The sequence below is a fragment of the Vigna unguiculata genome, chromosome 6 (assembly GCF_004118075.2).
Source record: "Vigna unguiculata cultivar IT97K-499-35 chromosome 6, ASM411807v1, whole genome shotgun sequence".
NCBI classification, from domain to species: domain Eukaryota; kingdom Viridiplantae; phylum Streptophyta; class Magnoliopsida; order Fabales; family Fabaceae; genus Vigna; species Vigna unguiculata.
The window spans coordinates 18,242,409-18,261,698 of record NC_040284.1 but is presented as its reverse complement, the minus strand read 5'-3'; the positions used below and the strand labels follow the sequence as shown (position 1 = coordinate 18,261,698).

Genomic DNA, 19,290 nt, shown 5'->3' with positions numbered 1-19,290 from the left:
ATAAGTCTTTAACAAACCCAAGCATTCAAAAAGAGCTTGAATGTTGAATCCAAAACAAAATTGACCAACAATTATTAACTTAAGAAGTTCGTATAAATGAAGACACTACACCATTTAACAGACAGCTAGAGAAGGAAAGGGGAAAGGCTTCAAATTAATTTTCAAAGAAAGCTCAATTTTCATTTAAAATGCAAAGAATAAAAAAAGTATGTTTTGATAGAGCTACCTGAATTTGTTGGATTGATTACACGAGAACAAGGGTACTTGCATTCATCACCTTACAATTTTGGCAAGGAAGTTAGTAATTCATAATTCTCATGTATTACATAATTCCATCATTCACCATGAATAACAAAATAAGCAGCTAAAAATATTATGGATTTCCATAAATTACAATATTATGGAAAATCCTATTAATGATTTGAACAAAGACATTTTACTTGCAAGCAAAAGTCTGAACTTATGAGAGGCTCCACAAGAACTTGAGCATCTCATCCTCGTTTCACAACATTCCGCTTCTCGTGGAGTTTGTTATGAAAACAATGAATCATAAGTAATAGAAATACACAAACAAGAAAAAAAAAACAAGAAAATAAGCTACATTAATAAAGATTCACTAAGCTTTTAGGAGAGAACTATAAAAAGTGGAAAACGTTCCCGCAAAGATCCTCAAAATCTTACATTTGCGAAGCTTCTCGAACCTAGCAAGCAATCTAGCTAGGCTGGAGAGGAAGAACGAGGCAGTGACTAGTGAGTTAGGGTTGTGCTCTATTGAGAGCATCTCTGCAAGTAGTTTCGGGGAGGAGATTGATTGTCAATTGACTCTCGCCAATAGCGCACTTCCAGATGCAATGCAAGCACTTTCAGATGCAATGTAAGCGACCTGCAAGGAGGTGACGCTTGAGATTTGCGAGTCGTCGTGTGTATCGGAGATGAAGTGTGATAGAAAATTTTGAAGGTGAGGAAGGAAAGAAGAAGATTAAATCGTGGTTGGGGTGTATAAGGGTTAGGCGAAGCAAAAGTGTGGTTGAGAAATTGGAACTGCGATTTCTGATGCTACGACCTAAGGAAGAAGAAGAAATGAGATCGATAGAGATGGTATTGCAAAAGGGAAATGAAATTTTACTTCATTACAATTTTCAAACATTTAGGAATTTCTAAAATTATACTCTTTAACTTACTGGGGTTTCTATAAAACCTCTGAAATTTACTTGGGGTTTCTATAAAACCTCAGAAACTTCCTAGGAGTTTAAAAAATCTCTGTTACATGCATCTATTATTGAAGGTTATTGTAACCTCCGTAAATGAACCCTCATTAAAATTAATAATTTTTGTATTGTAATATAATATTTCATCTTTATAAATGTGTGAATTTAATCATTTTAATCAAATTTTGTGAAGTTTATTTAACATCTCAAACGCGTATCATAATAACATTAGAGTTGTTGATATTGTTTAATACATTTTGATCAACTTATTCAATCAATTTTAGAGAAAATATAAAAAATTTATTTTCTCTGCATTTAATTTTCTATCTTGAAAAACATTTTAAAAAACATCCAAATAATCTACATGATTTTGATAGTTTTATATTCATTAAAATCAATTATTGGTGGTTTTTAGGTAAAACCAAAAATATATTTAACTTCTTTTAAAATAGAAAAAACACATACTTAATGCGTTTATTTACTTTTATAATAAAAGATAAAATTATAATTATAATTATAAAATTAAAGTTAAATAAATTTCACATTGTAAATAATATTTATTTTCTTTATATACTTTTTTACTATAATAGTTATTTTAGATTAAACCGTCAATTTTTAAAAAATAATTAAATTTAAAAAGTAAAATGATAAATTAATTATTTTAATTAAAAAATATTAAAAAGTAAAATTGAAAATAAAATGTATATACTATTATGTAATAGTATAATAATATAGAATAATATAGATAAATGATGTATAAAATTTTATTATTTTTCATATGTATTAAATTTGACGTAATGCACACTTTTAAATCATCCTACAACAGTATGCAGTATTGTTTTTTTGTTTTATTATTCAATCTTGAATAAAAAATTCAAACTATAAGATATCTGATGCTATTAAACTTACACAGTAATCTATGATCCATAATAAATTTGTAATAAAGCTTAAAAAAAAAAATACTGCTCACTCTCTGGCTTCCGTATATGTTTCTTTGTTTCAGAATCTTGGGTTTAAGCATGAATCAACCGTTTTTCTTTCTCTTTTCTTTTCTTCTCTTCTCTTCCCACGCAATCGTACTGAAAACCTGAAGCCCTAAGCCCTCGTAACGCTGCGTTTCGTCATCGAGAAAGGTACGCATGAAGTTTCTTTCCTTCGTTCTTGAATTTATTCGTGTTTTAAATCCCTCGCAAACTGGCACCATGGCATTGATATATGTTCGCTGTTATCTCTTATGTATCCCTTAGTTTCTCATGTTTTTCCTTCGATGCTCTATGGGAATCGTTAAATTTGATTCATTTCTCACTGTCTCTCTTTATTATTACATGTGGATTGTGCAATTGAATTTTCTTGACTTCATATTCAGCGTTTTCAGTTACTCGTTAGTTTATTATGTTGCTAAGTGGTATTAGTGTTCTATATTGCCGCTTTTTTACATTCTTTGATATTGCTCACAAATGCGACGGATTAAAGCACAATTGCGGTTGTGGACATTCCACAGTGTGTTATAATTGTTTAAGCTACAGATGTGGCCATGTTTTTTTTTTTCTTTTTTTTTTGCGTTATTTGATTTTGTTGAAAGAATGCGATTGATGCTGCCATAATTGCTGTTGTAGACACTCCAAAAAGTGTTGTCAAGGTTTTGAACCATAATTGCTTCTGCAGTCACAGTTTTGCTGTGCATGTGCTATTTTGATGTTGTTGACCAAAGTGTGACCATTGCAACCACAATTGAGGCTGCAGACGCTCCAAAAAACTTTGTTGTTTCTGACTGTTTTTTAAAATCTTGGTGTTACTCATTGTTGTATTTTTTTATACGTAATTTTTGTTTTGTGTTTTTGGTGCTTAGGTGTTGAGTAGTCAGGGTTTGAGGGTGAAAAAGAAAGGACATGGCATCTTCAGACGACGAGGGAGAGTCTCAGCCACTATCTGTGTCAAATTACTATTTTGAAGATGACAAAGATGTGCCGGTGTGTTTTTCCGTGTTACCAATTGTGTGGAGTGAGTCAGAGAGTCCAGTTGGCAAGAAAATACAGGTGTTTTTGCGTGGTTTTGCAGATAATGGGCTGCAGAAGATTTTCATGCAAGTTGTTGCGTGGAGGTTTGATCTTTCCTATGTGAGGCCTGAGATATCGGTGTTGTCAAAGGATAGGAGATGGATTAAACTTGAGAAGCCTAGGAAGAGCTATGAGGAAACCATAAGATCTATTTTGATCACCATTCACTTCATGGGTTATGTGAAGAGGAATCCTGACTCATCTGCCAAGTCTGCGTGGGATAGCTTGAGTAAGAATAAGGAGTTTAGGTAATTTTCAGAGTTCTGGAGTTCTTTCTATCCTAACTGTTGTGAAAACGCATATTGTTACATGTTAAAAATTGTATGCAGATCTTATGAGGTTATGCCTTCGCAAAATGATATATTAAATCATATGACTTTAATGGGTGAAGCTGCCAAAAGAGATGCTGACTTAGCAAAGTCCAAGGTTTGTAATCAAGTCTTTAACAAATATGTTGTGGTGGTGAACTTGGAAATTAGCATTTGATCTATTTTTCACTTCTGAAACATCCTTTAGGGGCTATTGATTCAAAATATGGTTTGAAAATATACTGGTAGTTTTTTTTTTTTTTTCATAATGTGAAATTTATATTTTACATTAAACTTGGGTCTGCTAGCTGATGCAAGACCAGGAGGTTGTCTTATTGTATCTGTTGCTATTTTTTTTTTCCTTTTTTTGTTTAAGAAAACAGGTTGTCTTATTATACTAAATTGTACGCTTTCACATGTTCCAGAAAAGATCTAGGATTAAGAGGTAAAGTGGGATTGCATTTTTAAAGTAGATTTTAAATGTTGTGGTTGTGGCATCTGTCAAGGGCGAGGCTGTTAATTGATGGAGTTCAGAAATTTAAATAAGCTTCTTAATCTCTCTGATTTTCAACTTTACCCTGTTTATGGAAAGAATGAATGAATAAAAAGTTAGTAGATTGCAATGTTCTCTCCCTGCTTCCCTTCAAATGCAAATCCTGTGCTTCTCTTTCCAGATATCTCAGCACCATAATTAAAATTTTAGGTTGCACTTTCACCCTCCCTCTGCTTGAAAAAACACTCCTCTAATGAATTATTATTTTATTTGCGGGTATTTCCCTTCTTCCATTCATGTTAGCAGTTATTTCCCTGTTTCTCTCTCGCATGTGTAATTTTAGGATGAATAACCAGTTAGAAAAACCATAGGAGGGAATGCTGTCTTAGTGAGGAACTTCTTTTTCAAAGATAATAGTCACTTTCTTTTTTATGACTAAACAAAAGATATATGATAGAAGCAGGTAGTATATGAAAGGAAATGAATGATTTTTTTAGGAGAGCAACTCCTTTACAGTAGCAGTATGACTCTAGCTTAGAAAAGGAAACCAGGAAAAATAGAAAGTAGGAATGCAAAAAATCCGATTACAACCAGAGCACAGCTGCAAGACACAACTTCTGTGCCCAAAACAAATGCCTAACAAATACCTCACCCTATTTCTGTTCTCTCTTTTGCTATTCTCTCCTACCCTATTAGGAACACGTCTTCCACTATCTTTCTCATCATGACGGAATATTCTACTCCAATGTCTTCTTGTCATGTGGACATTCTGTTATGCATTCACACCTTTTGATATGAATCGCATCATGGCCCAAATGGAGAATGACTAATGCACCACTTTGCTGCAGTTTTTTTTTTTTTTTTTTTTTTTTTTTAAGTTAATAGTTTGTTTAAATAATGACCCAGTTCTTTGTAAAATTGGCGGACCAAATTATGTTTTGGTTTAATCAATTAATGAGCTCTAGTTTAGTTTTATTTCAAGTTGTAATAATGACCCAATTGCAACTTAGTCATCAGCCTTTGGGAGACCAAGAGGATGCATAGTTGAATGCTTTTGGGTTGCCATAATTTCAGTTACAATCAGCCATTAAGTAGTGATCATTAATAGCTTAAGTAGGATGTAATTGCAATTTATGAGTCTTTTGTAAGTCCAGTAGTTAAACATTCTATATAAGCTAAACCATTTTATCAATGAAGAGAAGTTATGTTTTATTCAAAAATATTTGAGTTCTTCTCTTCTATCTTAGTGAGAGTTATTCTCCTAAGTTCTTAAGTGATTCAAGAACCCTTGGCTGTATCAAAGGATTTTTCCATCCTTTGTGTGTTGTCTCTTTTGGAAAGAGTGATTCTTTCCTTCCACCTTTCATATTCATCTCTTATTCTTTCTTCTTCACCCAATTTTCAGAAAGAAAACTCAATTCTGCCTAGATTTATCTCGTGGTCATAACTCTTAAGCCTAAACTAAATTATGAAAGTTCATATTCTAAGCTTTAGTTTAGGCTTAAGAGATATGACCACGAGATAAATCTGGACAGAATTGACTTTTCTTTCTGAAAATTTGGTGAAGAAGAAAGAATAAGAGGTGAATATGAAAGGTGGAAGGAAAGAATCACTCTTTCCAAAGGAGACAACACACAAAGGATGGAAAAGTCCTTTGATACAACCAAGGGTTCATGAATCACTCAAGAACTTAGGAGAATAACTCTCACTAAGATAGAAGAGAAGAACTCTAATATATCTGAATAAAACACAACTTCTCTTCATTGATAAAATGGTTTAGCTTATATAGAAGAGTTAACCACTGGACTTACAAAAGACCCATAAATTGCAATTACATCCTACTTAAGCTATTAATGATCCCACTATTTAATGACTGATTATAACTGAAATTGTGGCAACCCAAAAGCATTCAACTATGCATCCTCTTAGTCTTCCAAAGGCTGGTAACTAAGTTGCAATTGGGCCATTATTACAACTTGAAATAAAACTAAACTAGAGCCCATTAATTGATAAACCAAAACATATTTGGTCAGCCATTTTACAAAGAGTTGGGCCATTATTTAAACAAACTATTAACTTTAAAAAAAACTGCAACAAAGTGGTGCATTAATCCTTCTCCATTTGGGTCATGATGCGATTCAAATCACCTTCTGTTTGTACTTCTCTATGCTTAGTCAATTTGTTCTCTCAGCACATCTTCCTTCTTTTTAAATCTCTTCTTATAAATTTGGCTTAAATTTCCAATATACTCTGATTTGGATTACATCTTTGTTGAATCTGAATTTGAGATATCATTTATGCTTATTGTTTCAATTGCTATAGTTTTTTTATTTAGAATTATGACTGTAGGAAGGACTATAAATTAGACAGTACTTTTTTCTCTACAAGTGTACTCTAAAATATTTTATTAATTTGCTTTGGTTTATCTCTATGATGATTTTAGAAAATTGTGTTATCCACTATTAATCATATTAGATCCGATACTCTTACCTATACATATAGCTTACACTGGATTGACTCATGGTTTCGTTTAAATTGAATTAGAGATACTTGATTTTTCTTGTTATTTGATGTAATTGAAGGTTTTTGTAAGATTTGTAGGTCAAGAACATGGAGGTTATGTAGTGGTTTTCATGCAATATTCTGATGTATGGTCTGAATACTGATTTATCATACTGTGTACTATAGTGCAGTGGTAGTTTCTTCAGCTCTGATTATTTTATAAATCTTTCCTTGTTTTCGTGCTGTTTTAGAATTTAGTATTCTTTTTCATATGCTTAATATGCGATCCTTCGTAAACTGTATTTAATTATTGATGATGCATCTACTGTGTGCTCTTAAAATTAGGTTTTCCTTTAGTATGCTAGATCAGCTCTCTTCTTGGTTTTGTTATTATAAGGATAAAGATAAGGATTTAGTTATTCTTTGACTTGCCGTTTTTGATTAATCCTTAAATATATTATTTTCTAAAAATAATATTCATTTCTTCTCCTGTTTTCTTATCAACATTTTAGTCTCACTTCAGTGACAATTATTTGATTTATACAGCTTTTCCTCATGGTTCGGGAAGATAAAGATAAGCTGAAGATTAAGAAACTTTCTGATGAGGTCTGTTAGATATTTAGTTTTCCTTCTTTGAAGCTAATTTTTATTTTTTATTTCTGAAATATTGTCTTCTGCTACCTGCTTTTGTTTATGCCATTTTTGCTATATTAACAATATTATTGATTTCAGGAAGTTAAAGATTTAGCCCGGCCTGGATTTATAACTGATGATACTGACAATGATTTGATTGATGAAATTGGTGAAGATTCAGATGGAGAGGATGGGTTGTTTGATTCTGTTTGTGCGATTTGTGACAATGGTGGCGAACTTTTGTGGTATGTTTTTTCTTTCTATGCGTGTTATTTTAATCTAGTGATTTCTTTTTTCTTTGTTGAGTATTTAGGTTATTTTACATAATTTCTACATATTATTGTATATGTTTTACTTGCTCAATATTTTTTTTTTAATTTTGAAGTTATTAAATGATAAATGCAGTTGTGATGGAAAGTGCATGAGGTCATTTCATGCTAATGAGGAGGATGGTGAAGAATCTGCTTGTGCCTCTCTTGGTTTTAGCCAGAAGCAAGTTGATGTATGTAAATTTTATATTCTCCTTATATTTATTCAACTTTTCTATTTTCATTTAACTTTTTAATTGTGTGCTGGTTGAAATTTGATTGCTTGTGAATATATTGCAGGATATCCAGAACTTCTACTGTAAGAATTGTGAATATAATCAACATCAGTGCTTTGCATGTGGTACTCTAGGCTGCTCTGATAAATTTTCTGGTGCTGAGGTATCACTACGTGAAACACAATTGGCTCATATTGTTTATTATTTCATTGTCATATATATTTTCTTTTCATGATTATTCGAAGTACCATACAATCCTTGGTACACACACATACTTTTTGTCAGTTCTGTTTCTAGGAGAAATAGCTTTTGGCATATTTGTTCCCACTTATAATGTAAGATTTTGATGATGGGGTTTGTGGTATCTTTTGGAAACTGAATATCATGAGGATACCTAAGTGCATTTTCATGCTATGAAGCACAGACTATGGAACCAGACATGTGGTACACATGAATACACACATAACGGTCATATACAGCGAGAGTGACATTTCAATGTTAGAATGAGAAGAGTAAATCTAGGGCAGACAATTAATAATGGATGGTTAAGTTTTAATGTTATATAACTACTTAAAAAAGTCATGTGACTTTTTAAAAAAAGATCATATGACCTGTTTGTTTAATTTTGAATATTCTTGATAACATCTAATGACCTAGAATATTTCTTCCCCTCATTGTCACATGAAAAGATTACCCTCTCACTAGATACATTTCCTAATATATGTATGATTTGAGAGAGAGAGAGGGAAACTCAAATAACATGAAGTAAGAACAATCTAACGAAAGGTCTAAATGATAATCAATGTTTGTATTTTCTTGTATATTCACGTTTTTGTTATGATTAGGTTTGGATTTGAGTTGAGTTGAACCAAGGTTGAGTTGATACAATACAATTTGATTACGCTTGAAGCTTGACTTAAGTTTGATATCAGTCATATAAATATAGTTGTCATATAAAAAGTATAATTAATTTGAAATCAGTCATATAAATATAGTAGTATACATGTATTATTTAATACATCTTTTGTGCTGGTTAATGAACCATTTGAGTTGAACTATACATTATTCAGTTTGCCTTGTTTATTTAACGAGCTCAATTTTTTACTCAACTTCAGCCTATTGGTTCATGAATCAAGTTCAGCAAGTCAATTGTTGGGTTGAGTTTGGAATTTGAGAGTAGGTTCAGTTCAATTTCCTTCCTATTTATGATGATGAGCCTCAAATGAATATTAAGAGGCATCATAAAATGAACAAAATCGGCCTCTTCACAAAATCTCAACATAAGAAGATAAAGTTATATCTATTCACCTTCTCAAACCAACTTGTTAGGCTTTTTTTTTTAATATGATGAGCCTAAAAAAAGCAAGAGGCATGATTTTAACTATTTTGTTATACTCAAACTGACTTTTCAAAAAATAAAAAAAATGATAATTCTTTTAAAAGAAGCTAGTACGTGTTCATTAACATGGAGGTGTTGGCTATAGTTGGCGTAGATAATAATATGGTTGGTGATCCTTTTTTGATGGATCAAGGATAGATTGTAATACCATTTTAGAATTTGGGTTGGGACGTGGATAATGATTTTAACTTATTTAGATTGAGTCTGAAAGATGATTCTGAAGATGAAATGTACCTCCCCTGCTGCTAGATAAGCCAGTGGCATAATTGGAGACACTCAATAAGACTCAAGAATGTATGTGTGGAGCAGCTACGGTAACCAAAGTCGTAGTCCAAATTCTAAGATAGTATTAGAGTTTATCTTAATGTCCATTGAAAAGTGTCACCTGACATATTTTCCATGCACCAAACCCGTTAGTGGAGGATGTAAGGGTGCATTCGGAAAAACCTGTGTCCTACATTGAAATAGAGTCTCAAAAGAGTAAAGAAATGGGGGGAAACCCTCAACCTCATAAGCCGATTCTATAGGATAGAATTAGACTAATTATAAGATTTACAAATTATTTAAAAGAAACATGGTTATGTTATTTACTTATGTACTGCATTGTTTATGTTCTGTACATACTGTATATCTGGGTGAGCTGGGTGTCAATTGTGTGCTTGGGATTCTCTAAAAGATTGCTGCTGATTTCTTTCACTTATGCCATACAATTATCTGATCAGCCAGCACTTACCATAGATGAAGTCAACTTTTTCAATGTTGACAATTTCTGTGCAGTTTAATTTATATGCTATGAACATATGTTTTTTTCTCATGGATTGGATTTGATTCTGCTTCAAAGCTCACAATGCACATGTACACAATTAAATCTTTGCACTCCAGTCATGCGTTACTGCGACTTGTTGTCATTGGTGGTGTTGGTTTTATTTTAGCTTGAGGGCTTCTTCATGTTTAGCAATATTTTTTGACTTAAGAAAAAGATTGGAAGACAGACCCCAATGTGGGTGCAGTGCAGGTCATGTTTTTATATATTTATGTATGTTTAATAAATAGATATTTATATATATAATAAGTAGGATACCTGTCAAAGCTGTATAGGATGGTTCCAAAGGCATAAATATCCTTTTGAATGCTAATCATATTCTTAATAAACTACTTTTACCAGTTATCACTCCCCAAAGTTGTATTAGAAATCTTAAGGCTTAATTGTTTTTTCATTCTGCATTCTTGGCCTCTATTTCCTTCAGAAATAAATCATTGCCTCCCAACCCAGTTTCCAATGCCCCGAGGTACATGCATAAATGTTTACAGGTATAAAGAAACGGATGCATAATCAATAACCAAATAAAAGCATTTTGAATGATAATTGACCCTAGTCTTATTAAGAGCTATTGTGAGTGTCTCAATTATGTATTCTCTAGTTCTAGCATGTCCTGTACCACTATGATGCACCACTAATAACAAGCAATTTTTTAAATAGGAGGGTTTTCCTAGATCTTCTATGTTCTGCATGGGACTAAAAGTTATTTGGATTTTCTCCTTTAGGTCTTCAAATGTGCGTCTGCAACCTGTGGTTTCTTTTACCATCCACAATGTGTTGCAAAGTTACTTCACCGGGTAGTTGAGGAGGCTCCAGATCCGAAGGAACTTGAGAGAAATATTGCTGAAGGAGGAGCTTTTACTTGTCCTACTCACTACTGTTGTGTCTGTAAAGGAATGGAAGACAAAAATGAACATGATTTTCACTTTGCTGTTTGTAGGCGTTGCCCCAAGTCCTACCATCGTAAATGCTTGCCAAGGTTATTTCATTCGTTTTTGCCTGTGTTGCTAGTACTTATTTAATGATTATAACGTATGGAGGGCTGATTCTTAAGTTGTTGCTTACATCAGGAAGATCGCATTTGATGACATAGAGGATGAAGATATTGTAACAAGGGCTTGGGAAGACCTTCTACCCAACAATCGCATTCTTATATATTGTTTGTAAGTGTTACAGTGTACTGGGGCTATTGTTCTCCAGTTGTTACTTGTAACCGTCTAGTAATATCTTTTTCTGTTCTTCTGAAACAGAAAACATGAGATTGATGGTGAATTTGGGACGCCTGTAAGGGATCATATAAAGTTTCCCAATGTAAAGGCTTCTGTTCGAGAAGTTATTACTGAGGACAATGAAAAGCCTGCAAACAAAGAGAGGGTTATATTGGATAAGAACAGCATTGTCTCTGAAAGTTTAATTGGCAAAAAGGCTGCTTTGAAATTTTCTAATAAACTGTCTGGTAAAATGTCTTCTGGAAAAGTGCTTGACAAGAAGTCTGAAAAGATTTCTGGATCAAATATCTTAAGGAAGAAAACAAATGAGGCATCAAAAAGGGGTTTGAATGAAAGTAAGAGGCCATTAGTCCCAAAGGAAACCAGAAAGTCTGAGGGTGCAGAAAATAAGTCCTCATTGGGTGCAAAATTATTTGCCTTTTGGCAAAATGGTTCTGAGCAAATTAATTCTGGTAATAAGGTTAATAATGTGGCTAATAATTCCCAGCATGTTAAGCCTACTAAAAAGTTGAGTAGTGCATTACCCTCATTAGATGAAGATGCAGAGAGGAGGTGAATATTTTTGATCCAACTTCTGAACTCTGGTTATTTTCCTTCATTTGCCTTTACATTGTCCCCTTTTTTTATTGTGTTTTCCATTATAGTAATTCTATTGGATTATTGTTTCAAACTCGGAAGCTATTTTTGTGGTTAATTATGATTACATTTGTTGATATGATTTCTTCTGATGTAGATTGGTGGCTATGTTTAAAGAAGCTACTTCATCAGTTACTTTGGAGGATGTTGTAAAAGAGCACAATTTTGTTAGTACTCATACCCACTCATTGAAAAATGTTGTGGAGAAAACCATTACGTTGGGGAAATTGGAAGGCTCAGTTGAGGTATATATCTTACCATATGTAGTTGTGTTTGTTTCACAGTTAGTTTGGAGCTTATTTATTCTGTCTTTCGTATTCAGGCTGTTCGAACAGCTCTAAGGATGCTAGAGGGTGGGCACAATGTTCGGGATGCTGCAGCTGTTTGTGGTCCTGATGTTCTTAACCAAATATTTAAGTGGAAGGTACTCTGTTATTTTTTTTCAAACAAAATTCTAGGGATTATTCATTCCTCTCTAGTATGTCTTATCATATGATATTCTTTCATTGTTTTTTTAGTCTTAACATGTGCTAGCTATGTCTTGTTCCTTATCTTATGTAATAAATTGTTTCCTGAAATTTTTCTTTTCATTTATAATACACAATAGTGTGATTTTAAGGTAGCATAAATGATTCCGTTTAGTTGTTACTGCTATATTAACTGATTATTCTGTAGGATAAGCTGAAAGTATATCTTGCACCTGTTCTATATGGTAATCGCTACACATCGTTTGGCCGCCATTTTACACAAATTGAAAAGCTGGAAGGGGTATTCTTACTATACTTATTCTATTATTATTATTGTTTTATTTATTCTGTTAGATTCCTTTACCTCTTTAACTATATATCTCTGTATATCTGTGTGTGTGTGTTTAGGATGATTACATGTCAACAAGGGGTGTGTGTGTGTGTGACGTGATAGTAGATCTACGAATATTGTACTAGGATGATTACATGTCAACACCAATTTCAATAAGGGGTGGGGTCAGGGTGGGATGGGCCATTTATATATATATATATATATATATATATATATATATATATATATATATATATATATAATCATTTCAATACCACCTTAAATCTATGGTTAAAGAATGATTTCATTTAAAAATCTACATGGTCCACTTAAAAGCCTGTGTTTGGGACTGGAAGCAAAGGTGAACTGTTCACGTCAGTTTCCCATAAAGTATTAGACGAGGTTGGTAAGGACCACGTTAGTGTCATGAGTTTAGTAGTGGCATTGCACAAGCATGCTATTTTTCTACTGCATTTCAAGTCAATTGCAAATATAACTGTTTGGTTCTGAAATTGTAGTGGAATCATGGAGTTGAATCCCAGAATTGTTTGATTGGAGCAGCTATAGCATAATTAAATAAGTTTTTGATATCTCCAAAATATTTTTAGTGATTTTGATATCCGACATTTAATAAATATGTTGATTCGGTCATGATAGTTATTCTGTTACTTTTGAATTAACTATATTGATTGACATACCAATCTTGAATGTCACATGTTAGCGTAATTGTACATATCTTACTAAAATTATCACATGTTAAATACCAAATTTCAGAGTTAGTACCGATTGAAGAGTAGTAAAGTTACAAGGAGAACCAAATTAGCATATTTATTAAGTGTTGAGTATAAAAATCACTGAAAATATTTTGAAGCTACCAAACCAAAAACTTATTTAGGTTTTTATGTCCAAGTATAATTTTAGTTTTTTAGTTTTTTAGTAGGAACTTATGGTTCATGTAATTTTTTACAATTTAGAATTTTTGACTTCACTCCTGATCCTATCTAAAATCTTGATTTTTACAACATCGGGTAACAATACCAGTTTTAGGCTTGTTACTGTGCACTTGAAGCAAAAGCTAAAGCTCAATTTAGAACCCAAGAATGATTTGACCGCTAGGGATGAGCTTTTGTTTTCAACTATAACTGTTCAGATGGCTTTACAGTGACTGAAAGTGTTTGCGAAAATACATTATGTGACATCAATAGATTGAGGTGAGGATATTATCATATTACTAAGGATTTTTGGAGGTTTAAAATATTTATGAAAGGACACGTTCAAAACCCCATTACTATCACTTAAACTTCATTGTAACAGCACAAGAAGTAGTAAAACTTTCGAAATGGATCACTAGTTGAGTAGTATTACACTTGTTGACGTTGTAACCATCCTTGAGTTTGGTCACTGAAAATTTGGATGGTCATTTGGAGAGTGATTATGCTTATCACATTTGTTTATTGTAATGAATTTCTTTTTTGGCATAATAACATTCGTCAATCATTGCTTAAATTATAATTTTTACATTTGCAGATTGTTGATAAACTGCATTGGTATGTTCAGAATGGTGATACAGTAAGTGCTGATTGATATACAAGTACCTAATTTATTTTCTGCTTTTACACAGGTTTTTGTTATGCTAATACTCTTGAAACTTGCCTTTTAACCATTGCAAAATGGCATCATGTGATCCATGTAGTTGACCTCACTTAGTGGGATAATGTTTTGTTTTTATTGTTGTTTGCACAATATTTTGCCATTAGTTGTACGATTTTATAGTCATTAGAGTGAAGATAGTCATCCAAAGGCTTGTGCAGGTGTGAAATTTAATATAATGTTTTCTCAAAGCATAGAACTGATCTGACATAGTAGTTAATCATGCCGGAGCATGGTACACACCTCCAAGGGTGATCAAGCTGGAACAGTACTTTTTCTGGTCAAAATTGTGGAACATGGTTTGCGGAGCTTGCAAATTGTGCTTCGCTGAGATTAATAGCTCTGTGCGTTGTTCCAATCTCTTGGTTGCACTTGCTGGTAGTGGGTCAGAGAATAGAGATGACCCATTTCTTACAAACAACCCTCGCTCAAAACAATACGATACCTTTTTTTTTAGTCTAGTATTTTAGTTTCAAGATACGACAAATTATGTTTCGAATTGGACCATAATTATTAAAGTTGCTGTTTGGATCATCAGTTTTTAACTATTGGACCCTTATTAAGATTTTCTGGTCTCTTTTGATCAAAATTTGGAAAAAAAAATTTCAAAATACTACTTTAGATGCACTTTCAAAAATTTTATTTTTCTCGTCAAATTTAACTAGAGATATTTTCTAATCAAGATATTTTAGAAACTGAAATAATTTTTTTTTATTAAGATATTTTAAAATTTGAAACTTAATTTAATAACAGAAGAGTATTGCTCTGTTATTTTAGAAACTGAAATAAAAAAGTTTTTTATCAAGTATTGCTCTGTATCAAATAAAAATATTTAGTTAATCTGATTTATTTATTTATTTTTTATTTCAATTAATGTTCAATATGTTTGTATCAACAAATCTATAATGAACCTAGTAAAATGTGATATAGTTTTAATTAATATATGATTAGCTTTTTAGCATTTTATTTATTGTAAATTTTAATATTATTCAGCAATGTCATTAAATTACCATCCCGCTGTGTGTTTGTCCTAGTGTAGCATTTTTAATATCCTTTTGGCACTTATTGTTTAATTATTTTATTTCTTTTTGCTAAATAATTGGAAGGAAGTGAAAGATGCAGGTTTTTACAATTCTATGTTTGCATGACTTAAATTTAGTATACATCTGGAAATACCATTTCCTCATTTCCATGCTAATTTCTTGCTAATTTGGAATTTTTTGGAAGATACTTAAGTGCTTGTTTTCACATTTTATTTTTGTTTTAGACAGTTACAATAGTTATAGGTCCACCTGAATGTTTTTTGTCATTCTGTATAGCAAAAGATTACATTTTCCTTGTGGAATTGTGATATACTTTATTGTCTGGTGGTGGTGGATGGTATTATTGTTAAACATCTACTAACGTTAATAATGTTTACCTGACTGAGGATAGTTACATTGTATCAGATTGTGGACTTCTGTTGTGGTGCTAATGACTTCAGCATTCTTATGAAGAAAAAGCTTGAAGAGACTGGAAAGAGATGCTCATACAAAAACTTTGATCTACTTCCGACGAAGGTGATTATACTTCTACAAGTTGTTATAACTTATTACTCAAAACGCTTTAATTTAATTTTTTCTCATGCCAGCGCAATATTGATTTTAAACTAACAGATTTATTTATATTTTAAGTATTGAGAGGCTGAGAGAAAAATATCAGTGAACATTGAGAAGGAATTTGAGGACAATGTTTGTCTATAGACATGATTTACTATAGGATATTTTGGAGTTGTTTCATCTATGTACGCTATCCCACCTAGCCTGAAAATGTTAACTGTTGATGCTATTAAGTGTGAAAGTACTGGTGTTTTTTCTTTTACATGTCGTTGTGAACATCTTTGGCACGTTGGCAGAGGTTTTCAACATTCATCCAGTTGTATTATTTTAGTTTATCAATTGTCTACTTTCTATTTTATGTTACTGACTCTTGGTATTAGAATACTCAAGCTCTGAATAACTCTACTGATTTGGTGAAATAGGATTATAGTTCTTGAGTGTCTGTATTGACTTATGCTTTTGTTTTCATATTATTGTATGCAACTATATATGAATTTGGTTTCTTTTTTAAAATTTTTATTTTTTGGTTTTATTAACATTGGTAATGACCATTTTCTCATCGAGTGACAAGATGGGGAAGGACCTATTATTGCATATAAAACTGGTTAATGAGTCCATTCCTGGGAAGATTTTGATGTACTAAATATGAGCAGAAGCATAACATGTCATAATGTATCTTTTTAGTGTCGTATTTCAGAGTTTTGTGAAATTTCCTTGTTCTTGATTTTTCATGTCTAACCAGATTTTTCCAAATTGTTCTAAACAATAAATTCGTATGATTGAAGTTAAAGTGTGTGGCGTACAATGTAGTTATTAGTAACTTGTAACTTGTTCTTTGGGAATATTTCATTGCTATTGAAATCTCTCTCTCTCTCTCTCTCTCTCTCTACATGTGTGTGTGTGTGTATTATTGCTGTTTAGCTGCTTTTGAAGACTGAATTACAGTTTGTTGAGGTATTATCTCATTCGAAGTTTAAAGGCTTTTTGTGCCTTTCTCTAGCTTTGGAGCCTAATTAATATTTTGTAATAATTGGTAGGCTGTACAAAACATCTCTATAAATTGTTGTGAAGTGAAGAGGGTTAAGGTTTATTGAATGATATGAGCACAATGGTTCTTATACTATTGTTTCAGCTAATTTTGATGAATGAAAAAAAACGATACAGGATTTATTAGAGTACAGTCTATGACTATCATATTATTTTTCCCTACCTGTTTACCAGGATTTTGTTTTGTTTACAGAATGATTTTAATTTTGAGATGCGAGATTGGATGTCTGTACAAACAAAGGAGTTGCCTACAGGGTCAAAGTTGGTAGGAATAAGACTCATTTTTCTAACGGTTGAGACATGTACACGCATAGCATGTCCACATGGCCAATTCACTTATTTCTTCATTCTTTTTATCTTCTGCTTCTGGAACAGATCATGGGCTTAAATCCCCCCTTTGGACTAAAGGCAGCACTGGCTAACAAGTTTATAGACAAAGCTCTCGAGTTCAGACCGAAGCTCATGATTCTCATTGTACCATCAGAGACACAGAGGTAACGAATTTTTTTCTTGTGTTTTTTGTTTTTCTTGAATAGAGAGTTAAACTTTCCCTTCACACTCTTGCCGATGTTGCTTCCTTGGTTGGAGGAGACAGAGTTCATTTTCTTGTCCTGCCTTCTCATGTTTTGTTACTTATTATATGCAGGCTAGATGAGAAACGGCATCCGTATGATCTTGTCTGGGAGGACGAGAGGTTTCTATCGGGCAAGGTAAACAACTATTAATAATGTATTGTGGTAATTTATATTTGAATTTGATTGATACATGCTCGTTCTTGTTCTGACTGCTGACTTTATTCTTTACCCTGTTCTTGTCCTTGTTTGTCTTCAGTCATTTTATCTACCTGGATCAGTTGATACTAACGACAGGCAAATGGATCAGTGGAATGTAAAGCCCCCCCCACTGTACCTTTGGAGTCGTCCTGATTGGACTAGCAAGCACAAGGCCATAGCTCGGGAGCATGATCACCTGATCCGGGAGCGTGAGGTGTCAAAAATGGAAAGCTTTGGTGAAAAAGAATCACCTTCCAGTCATACTAAGGAGGATAATTCTGGTGTCAATATCATGCGAAGTGATGACATCTTGAATTCAATCGCTGCACCTATCAGTGAAGGTCATGTGGGATACTCACCACATGGAAGTGTTGATCGAGGGAGTCAAGAGAGACAGGAATATAGAGTGAGCGATGCTGAGAATACCTCATGGAAGAGGAAACGACCTGAGGAAAATGATGGAAGAGGACTAGGTGTGACCTCACCACTCAATTCAATTGATGTGAGATCCTCAGTTGAACGTTTTCCGCCTAAACATGACGTGCCACCTCCAGATTTTGAGGTTGTTGATAAAGGTTATAGGAATTTGGAGCCCACCTCTTCCTCACATACTAGAGGAGCCTATAGCGGGACCCAAAATTGGCCAGGTGATGCCAATCCCCTTTATGATTCTGGGGTCACAGGCGTAGATGGACGCCATGGCAGCCTTATGAGAGACACGGGATATAGACTCTATGTGAGGGAGAATGAGAGCAACCTTAGGGAACATATTCGGCAATACGGGCTTCAGAATCCTAATAATGTGACTAGTAATTATGTATCATCTGTTCACGATCCTGCTTACGGCCACCATGAGGGATATTATCCAGCCCATGGTTCATTATATGAGTCTCCTTATGTCATGAATGCACCAGCCATGCAGCGATATGCACCTCGTCTGGACGAATTAAACCATGTAAGGATGGATCCTCTGGGGTCTGAGCCTCCTCCTATGGTTGGACGTGGTGTGCCCCAACCTGGATATGGGAGTTGGATGCCAGGTTTTGCAGGTGGTTCTCACCACCTCTATTCACGACAGAATTCAGCAGACCGCTTTAACCAGTAGTAGCTTTCAATTTCCATTGTTTAGTTTCCTCCCTTTAATTTTGCATCAAAATGCTAGATGTCATTCTGCATAAATGCTCTCTGCTAATCTTCAGTCTAGGTTTTATTTTTGGGTGATTTCTGATTCCTTATGGTCAGTGGAATTGAGTAATCATCTGTGTACATACATGACGTTGGAGTGGGTAGATATGAATATGATGTACCACTTACCTCTACTGTATTGTAAATCAGTTTAAAATTTAGATTATCAGCCGCTCACATTTCGTACTGTTCTACATTTTCTTCATAGTTTGAAGAGTAACAACATAAGGCCCTCCTTGCTTTTCCACTAGACATTTTAATACCTCTCCTTTCTTATAGAAGCGCATTTCACACTATTTTCACATTTGAATAGTTTTTAAGCGAATTAATCTTTAGTTAAATATTTCACAGAACAAGTTAAATTGTTTATTTGTAAATTTGAAATATAGTTTATATGCTTGAAGACACAT

At 33.2% G+C, this 19,290-nt stretch overlaps 1 protein-coding gene across 3 annotated transcripts; it reads left to right on the top strand.

The window, feature by feature from the left end:
• Positions 1–2,150: 2,150 nt before the first annotated feature.
• LOC114187940 (protein ENHANCED DOWNY MILDEW 2-like) lies at positions 2,151–19,072 on the top strand. Of its 3 annotated transcripts, none has more exons than XM_028076372.1 (19): positions 2,151–2,341; positions 3,058–3,513; positions 3,595–3,691; positions 7,115–7,174; positions 7,301–7,446; positions 7,607–7,703; positions 7,810–7,908; positions 10,690–10,943; positions 11,035–11,127; positions 11,215–11,745; positions 11,927–12,074; positions 12,152–12,253; positions 12,505–12,597; positions 14,155–14,196; positions 15,726–15,836; positions 17,116–17,187; positions 17,298–17,416; positions 17,569–17,632; positions 17,754–19,072. In XM_028076372.1, the coding sequence occupies exons 2-19, from the start codon at positions 3,098–3,100 to the stop codon at positions 18,798–18,800; spliced, it is 3,591 nt and encodes a 1,196-aa protein (XP_027932173.1). In that variant the 5' UTR covers positions 2,151–2,341; positions 3,058–3,097; the 3' UTR covers positions 18,801–19,072. The 3 variants fall into 3 exon arrangements, with proteins under 3 accessions (XP_027932173.1, XP_027932174.1, XP_027932175.1); XM_028076373.1 differs by having other exon boundaries at positions 2,874–3,513; XM_028076374.1 differs by lacking the exon at positions 2,151–2,341 and having other exon boundaries at positions 3,058–3,178; positions 3,267–3,513.
• The last annotated feature ends 218 nt before the right edge of the window (positions 19,073–19,290 follow it).